This window comes from Panthera tigris, chromosome D1, assembly GCF_018350195.1.
Source record: "Panthera tigris isolate Pti1 chromosome D1, P.tigris_Pti1_mat1.1, whole genome shotgun sequence".
NCBI lineage: Eukaryota > Metazoa > Chordata > Mammalia > Carnivora > Felidae > Panthera > Panthera tigris.
The window spans coordinates 39,792,907-39,817,785 of NC_056669.1; the positions used below are offsets into that span (position 1 = coordinate 39,792,907).

The window sequence follows — 24,879 nt, forward strand, 5'->3', positions numbered from 1 at the left end:
AATTCAAATCCTACCTTCTCCACTAACCAGCTGCATATTCTGGGGCAAGCTGCTGCTTTATTTCTCTTTCTTTCTACCTTTCTGAGCTCAGAAATGTGGCCGCGGCTGCTAACTGTCCACCAATATCCACTCTTCTTCCTTTTCTCACCTAAGCTTTAGCTGGCCGTAGAGCTGCTCAGTTAGAGATCACACTTCCCAACCTTCCTTTTAGCTAGCTGTAGCTCTGGCCAGTGGGAAATGACGAGAAGTGAGGCCTGCTCTTTCAGGGGCACATTCCAAAAAGGAACCAAATTCTCCCCTTGCCCTTCCCCCTTCCCTCTGGCAGGAGCACAGTGGTGGGAGTTGAAGCAAATCATTTTGGGTCCAGAGATGAAAAATCACCTAGTGAGGATGGTAGAGCTGCCCTACCAGTCCTGGTCTGCTTATCCCTAAACCTATTCATGAGACAGAAGTAAACTTCAGCCTTATTTAAACCACGGCATTTTGGGGCCTCTTCATTGCAAGACCTCAGCCTATACTCCAATACACTCAATTTTCTTAGATGTAAAATGAGAACAATGCCTAACGGGGCTGTTGTAAGAAGTATAGAGTAGGATTTACAAAACTGACAGCTGTAACTACTTGGACTTGTGCAGCCCTCCTTTAGCCTGATGTCAAAGTCACGGTCAGCGCAGAAGAGCCACCTGGGTGGTATGACTAGTGCAAATCAGTCACAGTCCAGATTAGGCACTCCAGTACCACTCCCCTTCACTGGCCCCTCCCCTGTCCCCCAGCTCTGGAGTCAGCCAGTGGCCAGGTGACTAATGAAACAATAGGAAGAGATACCTTTGTGGTGCAGGTGGCACAGAAGGGGTGGGGACAGATATTTGTGAAAGGGAATTTAATTATTTACAATGGTGAGTGCTGTACAAATTCTATTCCTTATCACTTCATGAGACTTTGGTGAAATATCCAGTTCTTACTGTTGTTTGAGGAGACAAATCCGGTTTTTTAAAACGTTATTAATTTTTTTTTTAATTTTTTTTAACGTTTATTTATTTTTGAGACAGAGAGAGACAGAGCATGAACGGGGGAGGGGCAGAGAGAGAGGGAGACACAGAATCGGAAGCATGCTCCAGGCTCTGAGCTATCAGCCCAGAGCCCGACGCAGGGCTCGAACTCACGGACCGTGAGATCGTGACCTGAGCTGAAGTCGGACACTTAACCGACTGAGCCACCCAGGTGCCCCGAAACGTTATTAATTTTTGATTTTAATTCCAGTACACTTTACAGTGATATAATAGTTTCAGGTGTACAATGTGGTGATTCAACAATTCTACACATTACTCAGTGCTCACAATGATTAGTGGACTCTTAATCCCCTTTACCTATTTTGCCATCTCCCCACCCACGTGCCCTCTGGTAACTACCAGTTTGTTCTCTATACTTAAGAGTCTGTAGGAGCCATGGGGCACCTGGGTGGCTCAGTCAGTTAAGCGTCCGACTTCGGTTCAGGTCATGATCTCAGTTTGTGAGTTTGAGCCCCACGTCGGGCTCTGTGCTGACAGCTCAGAACCTGGAGCTTGCTTCAGATTCTGTGCCTGCCCTTCCCATGCTCATGCTCTCTCTCTCAATAATAAATAAACGTTTAAAAAAAAAAAAGAGTCTGTAGGAGCCAGATCTGTTTTGAGGCTAAGGGTTGAGTTCGGCCTTAAGGGCAAGTGTGGAGGGAAGCCTGGGACACTCAATGCAGCAAGATAGGGGCAGTATGGGTGGGAGCCACTGCCCTGTGGAAACCCAAGAGCACAAGAAGCCTGCGTGGGCACCCATCATCCCAAAATACTGTAAAAACTCACTAAATGTGGGGAAATGGTGATTTTCAAGTCCAGATCCATAGTCAAAATTGGAAAGATTCATACCATAGGTTCTTAATTAGAATCACTTGAGTTTCCCTCCATCCTCCTCACCAAAAGTAATTGGTACATCCTTCTATTAATACCAAATTTCAAAATTCATGTACCATCAGGGAGTTTGGGGCATAGTTAAGTACCAGCTTAACAAACAGATAATTTTCAGCACTTACCCCATTGTATTATTGGCTTGGTTCTCCATGTCAAGAAACTGCTGCTTCTGGTTTATGTTTCTTGGTTTTTAATCTGTTAGGGGGAAAAAAATGACCTAGCTTTCTAAAATGCTTACATTTATTAACCTATAAAACAAGAAGACTCTGCTATTGGCAAACCATGCAGTGTGAGCTTTTCGCAGTGTAGTAGCTCTTGGTTCTACAAAATGTGGAAATTTGCCCCCTTTTTAAATCCCCCCATGCATTTATGACATTGCCTAAGTGATGAGTTGAAATATGTGGCATTGACCGTAAGGAGCATTCATTCACTATTTACTGAAAACATCTTGGCGCCAGCGACTGTGCAAAGTGCTTATCACTTTAAGAGGAGAGGGGTCAAACAATACCCATTGTGGAGGTGTTACAGCTAAATGTTCTCAAATTTTCGTTTCTTGTCTCCTAAAAGTTTGCCTTCGAGTAAATTCTTTCTTTGGCCCTTTCTGGGTTTTGTTAGAATGAATATACCAGGAGATTTAGGACAAAAAGGCTAAGAGTTGCCTAAAAATATAAATCTTATAATTCCTCAATGGCTTTGTGGGCACCTGCTTACCCTGTTAGTACTTGCCTAAATTAAAAAAAAAAAAAAATTCCCCCAGCAACAAAGTTTTATTTAAAAAATAAGATATGAGGAGAATTGGACAAAGTGTTGAAAAGAACTTCAACTCCTCTGAATCACTGAATTAAAGTCAATTAAGTAGCATTGAGATGGTAGAAAGACGAGGAAGACCCCAGGGCTCAGGTCACTTCCAAATTAAAGGAATTGAAGAGAGGCTCTGGGATTGTGTGTGGAGCAGAGGGGCCAGGGGCAGGGATGGGGAAGGAAAACTGGACCAGAACGGACAGATAAACTGATTGTGCAGGTTCTTCCAATCACTCACTTTAGCGTCAGGGAAACTGAGGCACTGACAAGCTAGGCGACTTGCCCAAGACCACACAGCTAGAATCTACACCTGCCTGTTCAGGGAGGTTCAGCTCTGGGTTCTGCAAGACCGTCCCGACAGCCCAGACTCTCCCCGCCAGCGCGCGCCCCCGCCAGACCGAGCACGGTTCACGCCCAGCCCCCCGCGAAGCAGCCGGCCAGTAGGGGTCCCCGGTGCCCCTGGGGCCGGCCCGGCAGAGCGGCGAGGGCGAGGGTCGGGGTGGACACCGGGTCCTGGAGGCCGGAGCGGGTTACCTGCGCTGCGCCGCGCTCTCCCGCGAGGTCTGAAGCCCCTGGAGCGGGAACGCCGGGGTCACCGCCCACCGGGCCCGCCCCGAGGGGCCCCGCCGCCCGCCGCTCGCCACCCGCCGCCGCGCTCCCGCCGTCCGGGTCCGCTCGCCCCGCGGCCGCCGAGGCCGTTAGGGCCTCTCCCTCCCCGCCAGCAGCCGGCCCTCCGCGCCGCCACTGGTTGCCATGGGGACGCGGCCGAAACAAGCCGCCGCCGCGGAGGGGTAGGGGGATGGGCTCGGCAGCGGCGGGGCCGGGGGTGGGGGGCGGGGTGGGGCCTGGGGCCCGGGTCCTCGCTGGCCCGCAGTTACCGGTCCAGTGTGTGCTCCCTAGACCCAAGGCTCCTCAGGACCGCATTCTGGGTCCTTTCCCCTTCGGGGCTGTCGCTGCCTAGCCCAGGGTCCCAAACCCGACAGGGGTCTGAGAAATATTGTTGAACGGACGGACGAAGGGAAAGAGTATATATACACAGCTGAGGGGAGAGGAAGTTTCTGCGTCCGGGTTTCTTAAATGCCCCTGGCCCTCCTTCCTCTTACCTACATTTGAAATGGTATCAAAAATGGAATAGATTTGGGGTAAAGAGAACTGCCTTCCTCTTCGCCAGCTGCGAAGAGCTGGGGTTTTTAAAACTGCATTGCTGAGTGCCCGACTCCTCTAATCGTCCTATCAGCAACCGTACCTGCCTTTCCCATAAGGCGCACCGGGTTCTTAGCACAACTCTGCGAGTTAGGCGGCGCAGACAGGATTGCCTCCCTTTTTAGGGAGGAGGAAATAGCTCCGAAGCCAGGGAAGGTGGACGGAACCGAGTGACTGATTCCAAATTCTTTTCTTTTTTCACTAAATTCCAAGAATAATTGATGATAGAACTCTGTCTCGTAGCTCTGATTTCAAAGAAATAACAGGAAAGAATATATGCATGCATACATACATGTACACACATGTGTATATTCTATAGATGCTTTGAATAATATTTTTCAGCACTTGAATTTATTTGGAAAATATTTTCGCATCAATTTTAGGAGCAGGAGCCTTTTTCAAAAATCCAGTTGATTAACATCTAATTCTAAAGTCTCTTCTTTACACTCCACTTTCATAACATTAACATGAATTTGTTACTTAAAATGACTAGCAATTTAACGTTGACCCTAATCCCTCCACCCAGGTTCCATTTGAATTTCAAAAAAAACATTTACTATTTCCTGACAAATTGAGTTTCACAGATGAATTGTGTAAAGTAACTTAGGTTATTAGTTCTAATATGTGTTTCATAGCTCTTATTATGATTGAATGAAGACAGTGACCATTTCATCTTAACTTGAAACTTTCCATTATTCTGAAAACCTTCAGTCATATTCTTAGTTCTTGTCGAAACTCAACGGGTCAGTGTATTTATTCTGACCCAAAGAAGGGAAAATGGAACTAGGAACAAAATTTCATGAAGTTTCAGGATGCCCAATATCACTCACACTGAGTAGTGCTTTACCATTGGTAAGTGCTTTCATGTTGGTTATTTCCTTTAGATGCTCAGAAGTACCATGTGACATGTGTGTAACAGGTGTTATTAGGGCTCCTTTTAGCAGATTACCTTAGAATCATGGATATGTCCAAGGTGATACATCCAGTTCAAGTGTGGCTAAGATAATGAACCTAGATTGTCTTATGCCAAATTCAGTGCTTCTCAAACTCTGTCCAAAAGTTAAGGTTGAGTAGGTTTCTTCAGCGGTCAGAATCTTGCATAGGTAACTGTAGATATGTCTAAAGCCACATTTTCACAGGAAAGAGTAGGTGTGGGCAGGGCTTGCAAAGCATAAATGTGTGAGAATTCACATACTGTGATGGAGTTTAAGACAATTTAAATATAGAACAGAAACACTCTGAGGGGCGGCTGGGTGGCTCAGTTGGTTAGGCATTTGACTCTTGGTTGCGACTCAGGTCATGATCTCAGGATTCGAGGGTTCAGTCCCCTTTGCACTGCACTGACAGCACGGGGCCTACTTGAGATTCTCTGTTTCCCTGTCTCTCTGCCCCTCCTCTGCTTGTGCTCTCTCTCTCTCTCAAAAATAAATAAACATTAAAAAAAAAGAAACAGTCCATTCAATTTAATAGGAATAAAGGTTTTCATTTCAGCGTGCAAATTAAGGCTTAAAATACAAAGACCTACCTTCCCACCACCTCATCCCCAACACTTTGCAGAAGTGACTGCAGATTGCAATTTACCTGAAATGTACCTATTATTATATCTTTCCAGATGAAATTGTTTTGGAAAGGATGAGGAGAGCAGGAAGTTCCTGAGTCTAAAGGAGTGGAAGAGTGTGACCAGAGTGCTGGTATGAGATGGCAAGAGAGCTCAATGCTGAAAGAGAATTAGAGGACACAGCAAGGTCAGAATAAGATAAAAAATATAACCATAAATGGTCAAAAGAGAATATAGAAGACATGTAAGTCTGAGGAATGAGAATGACCCATGGAGGAGAAGCTAATGGATCAATTATATACAATAGACAATAATCATAGCCATAGATTGAACCTGAAAAATGGAAAAAACTGTAATTAACAAAATAGTTTTCATGGCAAAACTTACAATGGCAGCACAGAAAATAAACACGCACTTTAGCGTATGCAAGGTTGTATAAATTACCCTAATGTCTGTCCTTTTAACAAGGGAAATATTTATTTTTTTATCTTCTTCAAAAGAAGGTTCGGTGCACCTGGATGACTCAGTCAGTTGAGCATCCAACTTCACTCTGGTCCTGATATTGCAGTTCATGAGTTTGAGCCCTGTGTTAGGCTCTATGGTGACAGCTCAGAGCCTGGAGCCTGCTTCGGATTCTGTATCTTCCTCTCTCTCTGCCCCTGCCCCTGCTCACACTCTGTTTCTCTCTCTCTCTCTCTCAAAAATAAATCAACATTAAAAAAGTTTTTAAAAGAAGGTTCAAAAATTATGTATTTTTGTAATAAGAAGCTAAGTTTATATTATCCAGGAAAATGTTTTAGAAGAAAGTTTATAATCAAACCTAAGTCTATATTATCCTTGGAAAATATTTTAGAAGAAATTTTATAATCAAATCAAATAATCATAGAACTGGAAGAAACCATATAGGTCCCCCCAGTCCAACCCTTTTATTTTACATAAAGAAACTCAGACCCAAAGCGATAAAATGATTTGACTACTTTCATTGCTAGTTAATGACAGAAATAGAGATTAGAACCCAAGTGTTTTTTTCTTATTATATCATGCTACTTCCAAAAACAGAAAGGAGCTAAGGAATTTTCTAGAGATACTTAAAAAAATATCCTAGTTGAGAAAATAACTATTCAGGAAGAGGAAATTCAGTCTTTAGAACCAAGATCGCCCTCGAGACAACACCGTCCAGTGGAAATATAATGCAAACCACTTATGTAATTTTAAATATTGTAGTAGCCAAATTAAAAAAAGCAGGTGAAGTTAATTTTAATCATATATTTATTTAACTCAATATATCCAGAGTACCATTTCAACATTTAGTTACTAAAAAAATTACTGAGATGTTGTACATTCTTTTTTACCATACGAAGTGTTCAAAACTTGGTGTTTATGCTTACAGCCCAACCAGTTCGTAGAGCTGTACTCGAGTGTTCGATTGCCACACATGACTGGTGGCTACCATACTGGACAGCACAGTCCCAGAATACAGGTGTCTGGTCAATGTGCCAAAGCCCTTCATTGAGTGTAAAGGGTCATGCAGTGTGAGAGAGTCTAAATTATTCAGACGTGATTTGAGAGGGACTGTGGAAGTCTCCTCCATCAAAATCCTCATTGATTTTCTCTGGGTTGGAAGAGGGATCGGACATCTGAAGAGAAGCGTGTAGCTCGGACACTTAGCCAGGCAGGGAGAGGCCTTTCAGCGCGTTACAGTTCACAGTGCTATCCGTTCTCTAGCCCTAGCAAGGGCTGCTCCTCCGAAGAGAATTCAGACTAAATGGGAGGGCCTTACCTCTTAGTTTCGGCTCTCCGGGGGCCCAGGTGCCAAAGGAATGTGTCTTCCTGATCCTGATGGGAGTTCTAAACAGCAGGTCTCACTGTAGAAAGCAAAACCAATTTTTTTGGAAAATGCCAATCATATTTTTTTCTTGTGCTTTGCTTTCTTATAGTAGACCCTTAGTGTTTTGGCACTATGGTTTCGAAAAGTTAAGGGGAACTGAAGATTTTGTACAGTTTTGAGCTAAAGTTTTATAGAGGAGACAGCTTATTCCCTGGGCTCAGGCATGGCAGGGGCAATGTTGAAGTGAAGGGTCCCCAGAGGGGAAAACAAATTTGCAGCCAGGGGACAACTCTTTCCAGAAGCTCATCTCTGTTGAAGCTTTTCAAGTCCCGAGCTAATATGATAGTGAGAAATTATTGGGTCAAAGTCTAGGAAAGGGCAAGAACTTAGAGAAGTAGGCCAGGCACTCAATGCTGCTTTTGCCTGGAAAGCATCTGATGCTCTGGAAGGAGTAACTACAAAACTGAGCAGCAGTTTTATTGGTCTTAGGAAGCACAGGGGACAAAAGACAAAACCTGGGCGCTCTCCAGGTAGTGAATTCTACCTTAAACTGGAACCCCACAGGCTTTGCCCTCAGGAAAACAGTCAAGTGGAAATAAATGAGTACCCTCACTGACTTGCAGCCCAGCTTTGGATCACCTGGGTAATTCGGGGCACCCTCAATCTCTGAGCATGGATGAGGCATTATTGGACTGGTAGATCAAGAGACACTGAGGGGACACCTGGGTGGCTCAGGTCATGATCTCGCGGTTCATGGGTTCGAGCCCTGTGATGGTCTCTGTGCTGACAGCTCAAAGCCTGGAGCCTGCTTCAGTTTCTGTGTCCCTCTCTCTCTACCCCTCCCCTGCTTGTGCTCTGTCTCCCTCTCTGTCTCTCAAAAGTAAATAAATGTTAAAAAAAAAAAAAAAAAGAAAGAAAGACACATGGAGGAAGCAAGCAAAAATTTTCTTTGGTTAAGATTAAAATCATTCTAGGCCTCAAATTATTCCCAAGAATAATTTCTCAAATCAAATGACCAGAACATACCTAAATGTAATCCAGGGCCAGGAAACAAGATACCATCAGGGAAAAACAAGAGAAACTACAGACCACAGAAACAGAACCACAGAAGCCTTAGATACTAGAATCAGACAAAAATTATAAAACTGTGAATAGCATGTTTAAAGAAACAAATGACAAAATTGAAGAAATCTTTAGGGAGAAGTAAGTATAAAAACTGACTTGACATATGTGAAAAGGAACCAAATAGAAATTAAGAAAAAAAATTACTAACAACCAAAATCAAGAACATAACAGATGTGTGTAATAGTAGTTTGACACAGCGACAAAGAGAATTTGTGAACTAGACAATAGATCAGAAGAAAGTTTTCAGATAGTAGAGCGAAAACAAAATAATGAAAAATATTTTAAGATGAAAGTTTACAAGTTTAGCACTTTAATATAATTACTTATTGTTGAAAATAAGATAGATTATGTACATGAACACATTTAGTACATGCCCTAGCATAGAGTGGGTACTCAACAAGTATTTGTTTAATTTGAAATAAAATAAATTTAATTTGGTTAATTTGCAAATCATCTTTGTCACTTTTTATAATTTTTGTAATTACCTTTTCTGTGTCAAATGTTCAAGGTTCTCTTAATTTTTAAACATATTAATCATAGCCACTTTTTATTTTGTGTTTTATGATTCCAATCTCAAAATTTTCAAGATCTATTACTGCTAGTTCTTACCATGTTGTCTTAGTTTTGTGTGTGTGTTTTATGACTTTTGACTATGAGATAATTTGGGGGGAGGAATTTATTTCTGAGACATCTTTGAAACCACACTGAGGTTAAATTCTTCCAGAGAGGATTTACATCTGCTTTTGGAGGTTCCTTGGGGCATACTGAATCCCGAACCACTCTACATTAAATTCTTCACAGGAGACTTTTCACACAACACGGGTAATATGAATGAATGAAAAATAAGTGTAGGGACAACTTATGATACAAATTTCCAGAGAAAGAATTTCCTTTCACCCAGGCCAAAGTCAAGATGGATATGTTTTCTGCTGTTCCATTTTTGTGACTTAAAAAAAAATAAACCTTGGGACACCTGGGTGGCTCAGTTGGATGAACATCCAACTCTTGATTTTGTCTCTGGTCATGATCCCAGGGTCGTGGGATCAAGCCCCCTGTCAGGCTCTGCACTGAGTATGGAGACTGCCTAAGATTCTTTCTTTTCTTTCTTTTCTTTTCTTTTCTTTTCTTTTCTTTTCTTTTCTTTTCTTTTCTTTCCTTCTTTCTTTCTTTCTTTCTTTCTTTCTTTCTTTCTTTCTTTCTTTTGTTCTTTCTTTCTTTCTTTCTCTCTCTATTTCTCTAAAACAAAAAAATATGTACAAAAATAAGCCTTTTATTTTAGGAGTTTTAGATTTACAGAGAAATTGTGAATATAAAGAGTTTCCACATACCCCACATCCAGTAGACCTTATTATTAACATCGTACATTAGTATGGTCCATTTGTTACAATTAATAAAACAATACAGATATAATACTATTAAATAAAGTCCATATTTTACTCATATTTCCTTAGTTTTTACCTAATTTTTTCTGTTGCAGGGCCCCATCCAGGATAACACATTTAGTTATCATGTCTCCTTGAGCATCTCTTGGCTGTGACAGTTTCTAAGAATTTCCTTGTTTTCAATGATCTTGACAGTTTTGAGAAGTGCTGGTTAGGTATTTTGTGGAATGTCCCTTGAATGAAATTTGTCTAGTGTTTTCCTACTGATTAGACTGGGGTTATAGGTTTGGTGGAGGAAGATCAAAGAAACAAACCATCATTTTCAGCACACTGTATTGAGAGTACCTGCTATCAACATGATTTATGTTGATGTTGATCTTGGTCCCCTGGTGTTCGTTAGTTCTCGCCACTGTAAAGTTACTCCCCCCACCCTTTGCATCCTGTACTCTTTTTTTTTTCAATTTTTTTTAACGTTTATTTATTTTTGAGACAGAGAGAGACAGAGCATGAACGGGGGAGGGTCAGAGAGAGGGAGACACAGAATCTGAAACAGGCTCCAGGCTCGAGCTGTCAGCACGGAGCCCCACGTGGGGCTCGAACTCAGGGACCGCGAGATCACGACCTGAGCCGAAGTCAGCCGCTTAACCGACTTAGCCACCCAGGCACCCCTACATCCTGTACTCTTTAGAAGAAAGTCATTATGTGCAGCTGACACTTAAGGAATAGGGAATCTACTCTATCACCTCCTTAAGGGTAGAATATTTATAAAAAGTATTTGAAATTCTTTTGCACAGATTTGTCTCATCTCTTCCATTTATTTATATCAGCATGGACTTGTGGATATTTATTGTATATTTTGAGTTCTAATCCAAAACGACTTTATTTTGTTTCTCAAATTGTTCTAGATTTGGCCACTGGGAGTTCTTTCAGCTAATTTCTATGTTCCTTTGACACATACCTTCAGTAGTGTGGGGTTTAGTTTAGTTTTGTATTTTGAGAGCACCTCATTGCTTTCTGGCATTACACGATGCTGCAGGCTCATTCTGTATATGTATATTTTCTGCTTCTGAATGCTAGAATCTGCTATTTCTCCAAGGATCTATGTTGCCTTTTATTTAAAGTGCAATTAGAAACCGAGATACGAGCAATGGGTATGTTCATTGCTACTCGACTGTCATTGATTCTAAGCTGACAAAGCAAGGACATATTTATGTCTATACTAACCCATGTATATATAAATATCTATCACTATTTCTATATGTAACCATTCATATCCTTATTAGGCTAAACATGAGTCCCCACTATACAAATCAAAGAACACAATATAGCCATTTATAAAATAAGACAATAGGGCTTTAAAATATACCCAGAACACAGAAATTCATATTAGGAAACTCAATTATTGTTATTGTGCTGTTATTTAATTTTACCAAAATGACTTCTATGAATTGAGAATTACTTTCTGTGTATCTCTGAGTGTCATGTGTTCTGGTTATCCTATAAACAATTGTTAACGCGCAGCTGGCTGAATAAAATTGAGTTAGAGATACATGAAAAAGTACTTCAAACAAATATTAATGAATAAACCTTCTGTCATCACGGTGAGGGTATGCAGCCCCTGTTTTAGAGAGATACCAGTGTTTTATCCATTTTAGTGTCACCCTTCAATGATCACGTGGAACAACACACAGGTTGAAGAAAAATGACTCCCAGAACCCTCGTTGCTTAGGTACTTTGTGTCGCGAGACTCCTCATCGCGTTGCCATCATTATGCCTCTTTTTGTTGCAGGTAGAAAACACGTTAGCACGGTTGCTGTTGCTACTGAATATGAGTGGTTATGCCCATAATAAAACATCATTCTAGGAGGTATCTGAGTTCAGAATTGAGGGAACGTGAGTTTGCCATTTTCAATCAGGAAGAAAAAAAAAAAACCCAAACATTTTCCTCTCCCTTTTTTCCCCAGACTAAAATTATGAAGCCTCTTAGATATGTCCAGAAAAAGAATCCGAGAAGTCTGTAGCGTGAATCTAGTTCATATTACTCTCACATACAGTGCCATTTCCTTTCCCCATGGTTTCATTCTATGGCACTGTAATTCCATACGAGGCTTGTTAGAAACAACTTTTGACAATTTAGGGGAGTTATCTTTTCTAAAAATTAAATTCACATTATTGTGACAGAACATTTTGGAGTGTACCTGAACAGTATACTCGCCTTCCGTCTGCGGTGACCTCAACATCCAGAAACCCAAATTACCTCTGAAAGTTTGTAAATTGCTTTGTACAGAAGGCATCAATCTCATTATCATAGTGCTGTGTTGAAATTCATTATGCAGTCTTATTTCTGAACAGACTGGGGGAATTTTCTCAGCTTGACATAAATCCTTAGATGGTAGTGACTGATGATCACTGAAAGGAAACCACATTTTCTTTTTTTCTCTTTTCCTAGTTAAGTGTTTCAATTGCATTTCCTCACTTTAACTGGGTGTAAGTCACTTACCCATTGATGGCTGAATTAAGTTTGCAAACCATGAAGGAAAAAAAAATGTTCATTCTTCTGAGCGGGGAATCAACAGCAGTAAGCAGTTGCCCTCTGGGCAAGAAAAATATAATTTCAGTGTTCATTACTTAAAATTGTGCAATATTTTTCTCTTCTTTTTTTTTAATTTTTTTTAATGTTTATTTATTTTTGAGACAGAGAGAGACAGAGCATGAATGGGGGAGGGGCAGAGAGAGAGGGAGACACAGAATCGGAAGCAGGCTCCAGACTCTGAACCATCAGCCCAGAGCCCGACGCAGGGCTCGAACTCACGAACCGTGAGATTGTGACCTGAGCTGAAGTCGGACGCTCAACCGACTGAGCCACCCAGGCGCCCCAATATTTTTCTCTTCTTGAACGCTTCTTTTTCTTTGAACATACGATATGTGAAAACAACTATATAAATGTTTATTTCCAAGAAAGTCAGCTGAGCATTATAGAGAGAATGTGGGCTTTGAATTCATATGGATAAGAGTCTGCATCTCAGCTCTACCACTTAATTTATTTGCCCTCATTGTGTATTAGTTTCCTCATTCCTACAGTAGGAAATAACAATAGAGGGATGTAGAAATGTTAAATTAGATCAGTTATGTATATAATGAACTTGTCACATTGTAGGTGCTTAATAATAGCTGCAGTTAGCATCATTATTGTTGTTAACTAGTATTAGTATTTGTTACATAGCTATTCTGCTGTATTTAAAACATTTAGAAAGGAAAAATATGACCACTTTTAGAAACAGGTTAGCCTGGAGTGCCTGGGTGGCTCAGTTGGTTAAGTGTCTCTTTTGGCTCAGGTCATGATCTTGCGGTTCGTGAGTCTGAGCTCTGCCCTGGGCTCCATGCTGACAGTGCAGAGCCTGCTTGGGATTCTGTCTCTCTCCTTCTCTCTCTGCCCTGCCTACACCCTCTTTATCTCAAAATAAATGAGCTTAAAAATTTTTTTAAAAAAGAAAAAAAACAACAAAAAGATTGACCTGAGCAGGTTGTATGTAAAATAAAGAGCTTTGTCAGAGAATACTTGAATGATAATCAAATAGTGGTATAGGGGAAGGGAAAGGCTAATTAAAATAATTGGTTGCTAAGGTATTTTTCCCCCAATTAAAAGTCAATCCCATGGGGTTAAATGAAGACTTTCTGCATATCTGAATTTCAATTATTCCATTATTCATCCATTCAGAAACTGCCCATTTATGCCATGTGAAAGGTACTGTGGAAGAAGAAGGATCCAGGGAGAGAAGAGTGCAAAGAAAACTTCATCTGAAATAAGCAAGGTGTTTTTTCAAGCCATAAAAACAAAAAGAAGCTCACCCTCAGCAAAAGTTATAATATAAATTATATTAGGAATATAAATTAAAAAAATATCATACTTTCTCTCATAGGATTGAGAAAAATTAGAAAGACTAATAACATTTAAAATTAGCAAAGATATAGAGACACTCTCATCTGCTGCTTGGGAGAGTGTAAATTGTTACAATTATTTAGGGGAGAAAATTTGACAATATCTATATCAATTTAAAATGGGCATAGCCAGAGATTCCCATTTTAAGAATTTATCCCACAGAAATAATACCTTGAGAACATAAAGATATATATGCAAAGAGGCTTGTTGCAGCATTGTTTATATTTGCAAAAAGAGAAGGAGGGAGGACAATATGTTTCTTTACATATTTCTGGGTAATAAGTTACCGCCCCCCCCCCCAGATTAGCAGTTCAAAACAACAAATACTTATTATCTCAGAGTTTTTGAGGGTGGTGAATTGGTAGTGGCTTAGCTGGATGGTTCTAACTCAGGGTCGATCATGAGAGTACAGTCAAGATGTTTGCCGGGAGTGCAGTCTTTGAATGTTTGACTGGGACTGGGGAATCTGCTTCCAACATGGCTCCCCAACATGTCTGTTGGTAGAGGACCACAGTCCTTCTCCACATGGACCACACGAACCTCTCCCTAGAGCTACTTGAGCATTCTGAGTGACATGGCGGCTTGCTTCTCCCAGAATGAGTGATCTAAGACAGCAAGAATGAAGCTGGCTTCTATGACCTAGCGTTAGAATTTGCACACTATCATTTCTGCAGTATTCTACAATATCAATATTCTACCAATGCTCTAATATTCCAAGTCAAGTCCAGTCTAAGCTCAAGAGAAAGTGATTTTGTCTCCACTTTTTGGAGGGAAGAGTGTTGAGTGATTTGGGGACATATTTTAAAACTACTCCAACTTGTTCTCTGGCCACAAATTAAAATTATTTTCACATAGAAAACATACTCATCCCAGGGCACCTGGGTGGCTCACTCAGTTGAGTTTCTAACTCTTGGTTTCGGCTCAGGTCATGGTCCCAGGGATGTGGGATCAATCTCTGTGTCAGGTTCATCATTGAGCATGGAACCTGTTTAAGATTCTAGATCTCTCCTTCCTCTGCCCCTCTCCCCTGATTGTTCTTGCTGTCTCTCAAATAATTGATTGATTGACTGATTGATTAAATAAAAGAAAATATACTCATCCCTTCCAAATTTACTCCCCTTCACCCCCGAGTCTCAACCCATTACAGTATTAGCTTAAAGTTCAGAAAGATATCATGTTAATTTGGTCCAGGTATGGCTGAAGCTTCCCAGGTGTCATTCCTTAAGTGCAGCTCCTTGAGTACACTTCCTCTGATCTCAGGCACTATGGACTAAAGAGACAAGGTATCTGCTCACATACACCCTCAATGTACATTATGTAGGATGGACAAAGGATAAGCACTGTAGACATTCCTGTTCAAAAAGAAGGAAAATGGGAGGCCCAAAGCAATCATTGTTCTAAGCCACATGTTAAAAGTGTCTTGATTCAAATTCAATCTTACTCCTGCCCGGGAATGATCCTCTGTGGCTCTTGGCTCCACAACCTGGGTTCTTGATGACCTCTTTGGATTAATCCTTCCTTTTCCTTACAAGGTAGGCTGTATTGGAGCTGTGTAATTTTCTCAGTAAAATTTTGGAGTTCCAAATGCTTCTTTTCATTGTGTACTATCTCTGTCTCTTTCAGTCTGAGCTGGTAGTATTTCTGTAATTATAATTATTTTTTAGAAAACTGTTGGCCTCCTATGAATTGTATTGAGGTTCCCTTCATTCAACAAAAGCCACACCCACAAATCTCTTCAAGGTAAATTCTCTCTACCTTGGGCTTCCGTTGAACTATGGAAGAACAACATCCCTAAGCATCTTTAAAGCTCTGTTGTTTGAGCAGTTTTCTGAGGTGCCATTTTAGTTCGATCTTTCTGTGGTCATAAACAAGGTATTCTATAGCTACCCCTCAGCCTCATCTCTAGACCATGTTTTTCCTGGAAGTGGCCTTGATTTGATCTTTGATGGGAAGCCATTTATTAATTTTAGCTTGGTTTGCCATTTGGAAGCATTGGGCATCTCCAAAACCATCCAGTCTAGCTTTGTCATGTGTAATAATCCTTTCTTTAGTTTCTCTCTTTGTTCTCACATTTTATTGTAAACAGCAAGAAGAAACCAGGTGACACCTACAGCACTTTACCTGAAAGTCTCTCTAGCTACACTACCCAGTTCATTAGGTACATTTTCTACTTTCCAGATTATTACAGGGAACAGTATACTAAGTTTTCTGCCATTACATAACAAGGATCCCCTTTTCTCCAGTTTCCATAAAGCTTTTGTTCACTTTCCTTTGAGGCTTCACCCACAGCCTCCCAATGGCAATCAGGCCTCTAGTAATAGTTTCATTAGGCTTTTACTAACACTCTTCCTCAAAGCCCTGACAGCCTTTTCTCGCTGCCCAGTTCCAAAGCCACTTCCACATATTTAGGTTTTAACATGACTGCACCCAAATTCCAGGTACCAAAACTGTATCAGTTATCTACTGCTGTGTAACAAGTTACTTCAAAACATAGAAGCTTATAACAACCATGTAGTATATCATAGTTTCTGTCGGTCAGGAATCAGAAAGCAAGATAACTGGGTGGTTTTGGTTCAGGGTGTCTCCTGATATTACAGTCAAGATGTCAGTCAGGGCTGCATTCTTTGGTAAATGGCGAAAGATTTATGCAATCTGAAGAGAAACCAGAGCATTGGGCTGCATTCTTTGGAAGGCTTGACTGGGGCTGGCAGATCCACTACCAAGATGGCTCACTCAATTGGATATTGGCAGAGGGCCACACTTCCTCACTGGCTATTGGCAGAGAGCCTTAGTTTCCTGCCACATGGGCCTTTCTTTAGGGCTGCTTGAGTGTCCTGGTGACACAGAACTGGCTTCTCCTTAAATGAGTGGTCTGAGAGAGAGTGCAAAGGGGAAGCTGCAATGCCTTCTACAATCTATTCTCAGACATCATGTAGTGTCACTTTGGCCATATTCTGTTCATTAGAAGTTAGTCACAAGGCCCACACTCAGAAGAGGGGAATTATGCTACACCTTTTGGAGAGGAGTATCAAGAATTAGTAGACTTATTTTATTTATGAATGTATCTTAAAACTACCTCAATACCCATTCAAAATAATGAGGTACATAAAAAATATTAACTTAGAAAAATGTTGTCAATATACCAATAAGTAAAAAAGTGTGGGGAGCAAGCTTAGGAATTCCCTGAGCTTGCACCCATGGGTTAACAAGGCCTACAGGAATAGGAAATCTCAGGATGAAAGCATCCAAAATTAGGTAAGTAAGATTAGGTATTCAGGGTGGAAACGTCCCCAACTTAGTACTATAGCAGAAAGCTACTTTCACAGGAAGGAATGACCGAAACAGGTAAACAGGTAAACAGGACTTTAGACCACAGCAGGGCAAAGTTTCCAGGAGCAGAGATAATTAGCAAAAGAAAGGTGCCTTGTTGACCCTGAGGTAGCATGTTGTGTCTTTCTTGTCCCCTAGGCAAGTTTAGGTAAACAGAGGTGGCACCTCATGCCTGCCTTAAACAACCATCTGCCCAGTGTCAGGATTTTATTTTGTATTGACCCAAACCCCGAACACCACATATCTTCGAAACCCCCTTTCCCTCACGCCCATGAGTTGATGTTCATGGTTTCATTGTCTCTTTGTGCACATCTATCACACTTGTAAGTCTTCTGATCCTAATAAAAACGGAGCAAGGACCCTTACTTGGGGCTCTTGTCTTCTCCTGGACATTAGCCTCTCTTGCATTTTAATTCTGCATCCACTCTCTTGCTGGACAAGAGAGAACTCCAGGCCCAGAGTCTATGACAAAAAAGAACAGAGCAAGTTTAATAGTGGTATGTATAGCATGATCCTATACTTTGGGGGAAACAAATCTAAACTTGCATATGTAAGTATAAACCTAAAAATTCCTAGAAGCCTACAGACCAAAATGTTGACAGTGCTTACAAAGATATGGTAGATGCTTGCAAATGAGCCTAGTGGGACTGAAAAAAAGTGAATTTTACATATTACTTTGAAAAAGGAACAGGAATTTTTTTTTACTTTGTGTTTTTTGATGTTTTTTGAAACTTGTTGCTTATATAATTACATAATTGCATAACAGGGAGAGACTTAATATTTAGCTATTAACATTGAATTGAGATTGAAAGAGAAAGGAGTTGAGGCCCCACCCAAGTCTCAACATAATGATTAAATGTCCAAGAGAGAGGCGCCTGGGTGGCTCGGTCGGTTAGGCATCTGACTTCAGCTCAGGTCATGATCTCACAGACCGTGAGTTCGAGCCCCACGTCGGGCTCTGGGCTGATGGCTCAGAGCCTGGAGACTGCTTCCAATTCTGTGTCTCCCTCTCTGTCTGCCCCTCCCCCGTTCATGCTCTGTCTCTCTCTGTCTCAAAAATAAATGTAAAAAAAAAAAATGTCCAAGAGAAAAACCAGTTCATTCCTACTGAAGATCTGATTTGTTAAAAGTTGATAAAAGCGGACTTGTAAATTGTGAAAAAAATAATTTCAATTCTGTTTGTTGTACTATATGGTAAATGTTGACAAGATTTCAAGAAAAAAATATGTAACAAAGGATTTCTTTGTTTTTAATTTTATTAAATGTATATTTATTTTTGAGAGAGAAAGAGAGAGTGTGTGAGAGGGGGAGGGGCAGAGAGAGAAGGAGACAGAGAATCAAAAGCAGGCTCCTCACTGTCAGCGCAGAGTCTGACGTGGGGCTTGAATTCACGAACCTTGAGATCATGACCTGAGTGGAAACCAAGGGTCAGATGCTTAACCAACTTGAGCAGAAACCAAGAATGAGATGCTTAACCAACTGGGCCACCCAGGCTCCTAGCAAAGGATTTCTAATTAACACAGAAATGTGGAAAATTGGAACATACTTTACCTATTCTTCCTTTCTACAACTCCACAATGACAGTAAAGGATTACACACACACACACACACACACACACACACACACACACACACGTGGTGAGAGAGAAGAAGAGGGGAGAAGGAGATACATACAGAGTTGGAGAGAGAGGAGGAGGGGAGAGAGCACAGGGACAATAGGAAAGAAGACAGCGGTATAATTTTAGCAGCTGGATGATTAATGGATAAATGGGGACCAACTCCACAGACCACAGGAAGCTGAAATCTAAGCCCACTAGGGCTAAATCTAAGAACCATATCAACCCATGCCAAGGATTTAAAAAAAAATGCTCAGGAACTGACTCCGACAAGTACTTCAGAATATAGGAGAACAGGTAGGGAAGAAAACAAGAGGGTTGGTTGAAAATCCACACAGGATGTAGATGGTAACCCAGGTCCTTTCCCCAGCTGGACAACTGCCTCTTCATGAAGCTGGCAGAAAATCCAAGGTTTATTCTCTGGAGATGTCAAACCAGAGGTCTCTGGACTTAGGGCATTCAGCAGAAAGAATGAAGGCTACCATACCAAACACAGAACTGAATGAAAGCCTCTTTTCTAAACATCCTCTTCCATGGCTCAGCCCTTAGGATGCTGGCAGCCACATTTAAGGACAGGATATTAGAGTAGTCCTCTCAGAGGAAAGTGATCAGCTGAAGAGAAAAATGAGGAAAAAAATAAAATGTTGACACTTGGGAGTCCCTGTGTTCTTCTCAATTATCCTTCAGCGAAGCCCAGTCTTTAAGAAGCCCTACTCTGTCTCGCAATATTAAGGCCTCTTTCTTAAATAGGAGCCAAAATAAGAATGATGAGAGATTTGAGGGAGGGCAACTTTTAACATCAGAGAGACCAAAATAAATAGAAAAGGTAACACAGACAAAAGAAACAACATAAGAAGCAGAAGAAAAACAAACAGTAATTCTCTTCAGGGAAATAAGAAAAAACATTACACACACACACACACACACACACACGCACACACACACAGGTTATAAAAAGAGAACACGTAGAAAACAAAATAGATCACCTAGAAATTTTAAAATACTATACCAGAAATTCAGAAATTACAATTCTGAAATAAAAATTTAGAATGCCTTCATGACAGGTATAGAGAAACCTATCAAATGAAAAAAAAAGAAATAATTATTAATTTCAGGGAAAATGTTTATGTGGATAGAATCGTGTAAACTCAAATACTGATCTATCAAAACAATATTATATGTTTATATATATGGGTGGATGAAAGAGAAGTCTGTGTCTGGGGAAGTTATGATTATCTTCAACAGTGAGGATAGCCCAGGTAATATGTAAAACACAAAATTAGGGGTTCCTGGGCAGCTCAGTCTGTTAAGCATCTGACTTGGCTTCTGCTGAGGTCATGATCTCACAGTTTCGTGGGTTCAAGCCCCACATCAGGCTCCGTGCCAACAGTGCGGAGCCTGCTTGGGGTTTTCTGTCTCCCTCTCTCTCTGCACCTTCCCCACTTGTGCTGTCTCTGTCGCTCTCAAAATAAATGAATAAACTTTAATAAAATAAAATACAAATTTAAAAAACAGTATAATCAACTCGTTCATTAGAAAGCTATGGTAGATATTTGTCATTTCTTGGGCCGTCCAGCTCCTTTTGAATGACATCTTACTATCTTTGGGAAATTTATTGTCATTTGAGCCCTGTATCCCCAAAATGAACCCCAAATTCTGTTCCAGTGTCCTTGGCGGCTGGCACAGCTATATGTGACCTGGCCTCCACTACCAGGCTCGCTCCCGTGAGAGTCTGACTTGGAAGTAGACACCTCGAGGAAGGGGCCCCATGTGGAAACCATTTGGCTGGTGAGGGCATGGCAGAATCATGCAGCTCTGGAGGGCGGCCACAAGGTTGTATTTCAGAGCGGCACCTGCACCAGTGGAGCAAACAGTGTTGAACATTTTCTCTTCTTAGGGCAGCCTGTCACATGCCTTTAACCATTGTTCCTAGAAGCTTGGCACCCCCAGGAGCTACCCAACTGACTGAGTCAGTCTGTCCTCTGTGACTAACAACCCTGGGAACTGCAGAGGCAAATAGAGAAGAAAAGCTCAAGAACTTGGAATGGTTGCCTTCTGGAGTGGTAAATCAAGAGTGGGAAGAGGTGGACCAGGAGACTATTGTTTTTTATTATAAGCCTTTGTTTTCCTGTTGGGCTTTCTAACCATGACTATTACAATTTCTAACCATGTACATGGGTGAGTTTGATAAGCATTAAAGTTGAAACAACAAGAAAGAAAACAGACAATAAGAACTATCTTTTGGAGAGTGTAAATGCGCTACACAATGTTACCTCTCGCTTGTTAGTCTGTGGGAGACGTTACTTGTTGATAACAGCTCTATTTCCCTCCAGGGTCTGGAAACAGACTCACAAACCTTCCCGATATCTGTTTCTAGGTATAATGAAGCTGGGTCTTCGGATGAAAACTATTTGCCACTCTTGGCCTAAGAGGAAATACTCAATCTCAGGACTTGCATTCCTGAACTTACGTGAAAACAAGACCAGAATATGTTTTATGGTATACTAAATTAGAACGTATATCTTGGTATACCTAATTCTGACAAATAACCTTAATTAAGAGATGTATGTCACCACTATAGAACTCTATTATTCCAGTGAAATTGCTACAGTTGAAAAAAACCCATTTAGGTTTCTGACCATGAACATGAAGATAAACTTGGAAACTTTACAGCACTATGATTAATAGAATTTTATTACTTCAGAGTTTTCAGGGTGGTGCAAATCTCCTCACTAGCAATACTGGCATAACACTATAGAAGAAAAAAATGTTTCTTCAAGTCAACATGTAGTTAATTCACATTTGGAGATAAGAATACCGTGACAACATGACAATTTAATGAATTTTGAACAGCTTTAGAAAGGGGATTATTAAAAGAAAAAGAAAAGAAGTGTTTTGTGGTAGAAAAACAGCACACCAGAATTATCTGGACAATTTTTAACAGTCATTTGCAAGGACTTATTTTTCCTTTCTTTTATCATAATTTCCTTCCTTCCTCCCTCCCTCCCTTCCTTCCTTCCTCTCTTTCTTTCTTTTAATTTCATTTTTACTACTACAGTGGTTGTATTATTTGCCTATGATGAAAATGAGTTTCTGTACAAGATTCAAGAAGCATATTTAAATCCATCATTAAAAATCTCCTGGCATTTTTCAGTGGCACCTTTATATTACTTGGAATTTGGCTGTATTTGCTTTACCTTTATATTAATCACATGGCTAGTATGCCAGGGCAAACTTGAATTCTGTGGCCAACAAAGTCTCAGAGGAGGTTGTATCTCTGAAGAGGAAGACCTAATGGTGCATGGTAAATGAGATATGGAATAATATGCATAATGGTTTAATGTTACCTAGTCCCCAGAATCTGCCAAACCAGTGGAGTGATTTTGGGCAAGGCACTTAACTTCTGAATCTTATTTCTCTCATCTGTGAAATGCAATGATTGGGTTTAATGATCTCTAAGGTGATTCCCTGCACACAAATCCCTTAGTGGTGACATCCATGGTTTACATCTTTAGGATTCCTGTGGATGAGCATTTAAACATAGCTTTCAATGTTTATGTAGTTATGTAGGTAGGGTAGTCTGTATTGTCTTAGGGAAACAAAAAAGCATGACCAGTATTAAGAACAATGCTAAGACTGACTTATTTCACTTAGCACAGTACCCTATAGGTCAATCTATGTTGTCTCAAATAACACAATTTTATCTTTTTTATGGCTGCGTAGTATTACACACACACACACACACACACACACACACACACACACACGCACCATATTTTCCTCATCCATTCATCCATTGCTGGATGCTTAGGTTGCTTCCATGTCTAGACTATTGTAAATAATGCTGCAATAAACAGCCATAAACAGGGATGCATATATCTTTTTGAATTAGTGTTTTTGTATGTCTCTGGGTAAATACGCAGTAGTAGAATTATTTACTGAATCATATGGTATTTCTATTTTTAATTTTTTGAGGAACCTCCATACTGTTTTCCGTAGTGGCTTTACCAATTTACGTTCCCACCAACGATGCACGAGGGTTCCTTTTTCTCCACATCCTCACCAACACTTGTTATTTCTTGTCATTTTGATTTTAGCCATTCTGACTTATGATGATATCTCATTATGGTTTTGAATCATTAAGTTATACACCTGAAACTAGTGTAACATTGTGTGTCAACTGTGCTCACATTAAAAAAAAAAAGTTACTAGGGACACTGAGGTGGCTTAGTTGGTTAAGCATCCAGCTTTTGACTTCGGCTTGTGACTTTTGACATCCAGCTTGTGACTTCTCACAGTTTGCGGGTTTGAGCCCCATATCAGGTTCTGTGCTGGCAATGTGGAGGCTGCTTGGGATTCTCTTTTTCCCTCTCTCTCTGTCCCTCCCCTGCTCGTGTGCTTTGTCTCTCTCTACAAATAAATAAATAAATTTAAAAAGTAAAAAAAAAAGAAAAGAAAAGATACTAAATTAGAACAAAATAAATGGAAAAGAACACTAAGACAAGTATAGCGTAGGTACATAGGGATTCATTTGGGTAGTTTAAGGTTGGTATGATTATGTTTAATTGGGAAAAGGTATTAAAAAGCTGAGCATCATTTAGAAAATAGCTCTGTGTGGACTACCTGTGTAATGAATAAAGTTCCCCCCCAAAAGGAAACAATAAAACCCCTGAAGGCACAAAGTGACCTATATATGTTTTTATTTGTTTGTTTATGGACAATGTATAAAAAGGAATAATATACTTCTGTGGTAAGGAGACTTATCTTGTTTAGGTTGGATATAGGTGGCAATTCAGATCATAGTCTTAGGCCCATCTCACAAATTTAGACAAATTAATTATTTTTCTTTTTTTTCTGGTTCATCAAATTTTGTTTTGTTTTGTTTCTTGTTTTGCTTTTTGTTTTTTATTTTGGAGAGAGAGAGAGAGAGAGTAAGCATAACCTGGAGAGAGAGGCAGGGGAAGAGAAAGAAAGAATCCCAGGCAGGCTCCACGGATTGAGCATGGAACACATCATGGGGCTCGGTTCCACAACCCTGGGATCATGACCTGAGCTGAAATTAAGAGTTGGTTGCTCAACCGACTGAGAAACACAGGTGCCCCCATCAATTAAATTTTGGAGTCTTAATGATTACTTTTTAGTACTGTATAAAAGAACATAATTCAGCAGAATGGTCAGGGCACAAAGACTCTAGAGTCAGACAGAACTGGATTTGAATCTCAGCTCCATGACCTACTTCCTGTGTATCCTTGGGAAAATAAAATTCTCTGTGCTCAGTTTCCTCATCTGTGAGAAGAGATCGTGCAGTGATAGAAGTCTTCCCTTCTTTTGCCTTCTTAGCAGTTTTTCACCTTCTTTTGGAACTCCTCTTTTTTGTAGGGACCCTCATTCCATGTGGTTAGTTCATGTAGAGGCTGAACCCATTCTGTCCTATCCACATGGCTGGGTATAACTTGAACCTGGCTAACCACATTACCCTTCTCCCTAATCAATATCAACTTCAGGGATAAGCAGATGACCCAAAGCAGCCAATCAGACAATTGCCTGAGATTTCACCTCCAGAGATGTAGGGCAGATGCTCCCTTGCTGTTTGGGTTGCTAATGGCACAATACAAGTTTGGGTCTGTTGATGTCCACCATAATAGCTGTATGAAGAGAAACTTCCAGAGACACAGAGGTAGGGATAAGGATGGGATATAGAGGCCATCATCAGATCTTGGCAGGCTTCACGTGACCAGTCGAGGGGACTAGACAGGTAAGAAATGGCTCCCAGGAGCACAACAGTAATGTGGATGGTAGGGCACAGAGCGGAAGACAGATGGCATGAAGGGCAGGTGTGGAAGAAATGGAAGGAAGGGCCAGGGCACTTTCATCAGTTGGTATTCAATTTGCCTGCACACACGACAGCAGAGAAACCAATGCCTTGAACAAGATCGCGGTTTCCTTCTCTCTTACATAACATACCCTGAAGATAGGCAGCCAGAGATTGGTGAGGATCCCTGGCTTCCGGAGCACAAGTCTCCTTCCAGGTCACTGTATAGATCTCATTGATTTTTGCACAAGATGGCTGTGGAGCTCAAGCCATTGAGTTGGTGTTCCAGGCAGCAGGTTGATGGAAGGAGTCTAAGGAGGGTTCTTTTATGTCTTGTTGTCTAA

The 24,879-nt window shown here is 40.8% G+C and overlaps 1 protein-coding gene and 1 long non-coding RNA gene across 6 annotated transcripts in view; one reads left to right on the top strand and one right to left on the bottom strand.

Moving 5' to 3' along the window:
• Positions 1–4,113, bottom strand: part of DEUP1 (deuterosome assembly protein 1) — an 82,473-nt gene extending 78,360 nt beyond the window's left edge. For 4 of the 5 annotated variants that reach the window (XM_007079012.2, XM_042958924.1, XM_042958922.1 and 1 more), the window contains exons 1-2: positions 3,988–4,113; positions 2,063–2,135 (exon numbers count right to left, since the gene is read on the bottom strand). In XM_007079012.2, coding sequence (XP_007079074.1) covers positions 2,063–2,091 — 29 coding nt within the window. In that variant the 5' untranslated portion in view covers positions 2,092–2,135; positions 3,988–4,113. Of the gene's footprint in view, positions 1–2,062; positions 2,136–3,275; positions 3,370–3,987 lie in introns of those variants that run through there. The other variant, XM_042958921.1, reaches the window with a different exon arrangement.
• On the top strand, positions 3,422–13,703 carry LOC102960327. The gene is made up of 3 exons (XR_006208475.1): positions 3,422–3,532; positions 5,557–5,689; positions 13,556–13,703. It is a non-coding gene; the product is annotated as an uncharacterized LOC102960327 (long non-coding RNA).
• The last annotated feature ends 11,176 nt before the right edge of the window (positions 13,704–24,879 follow it).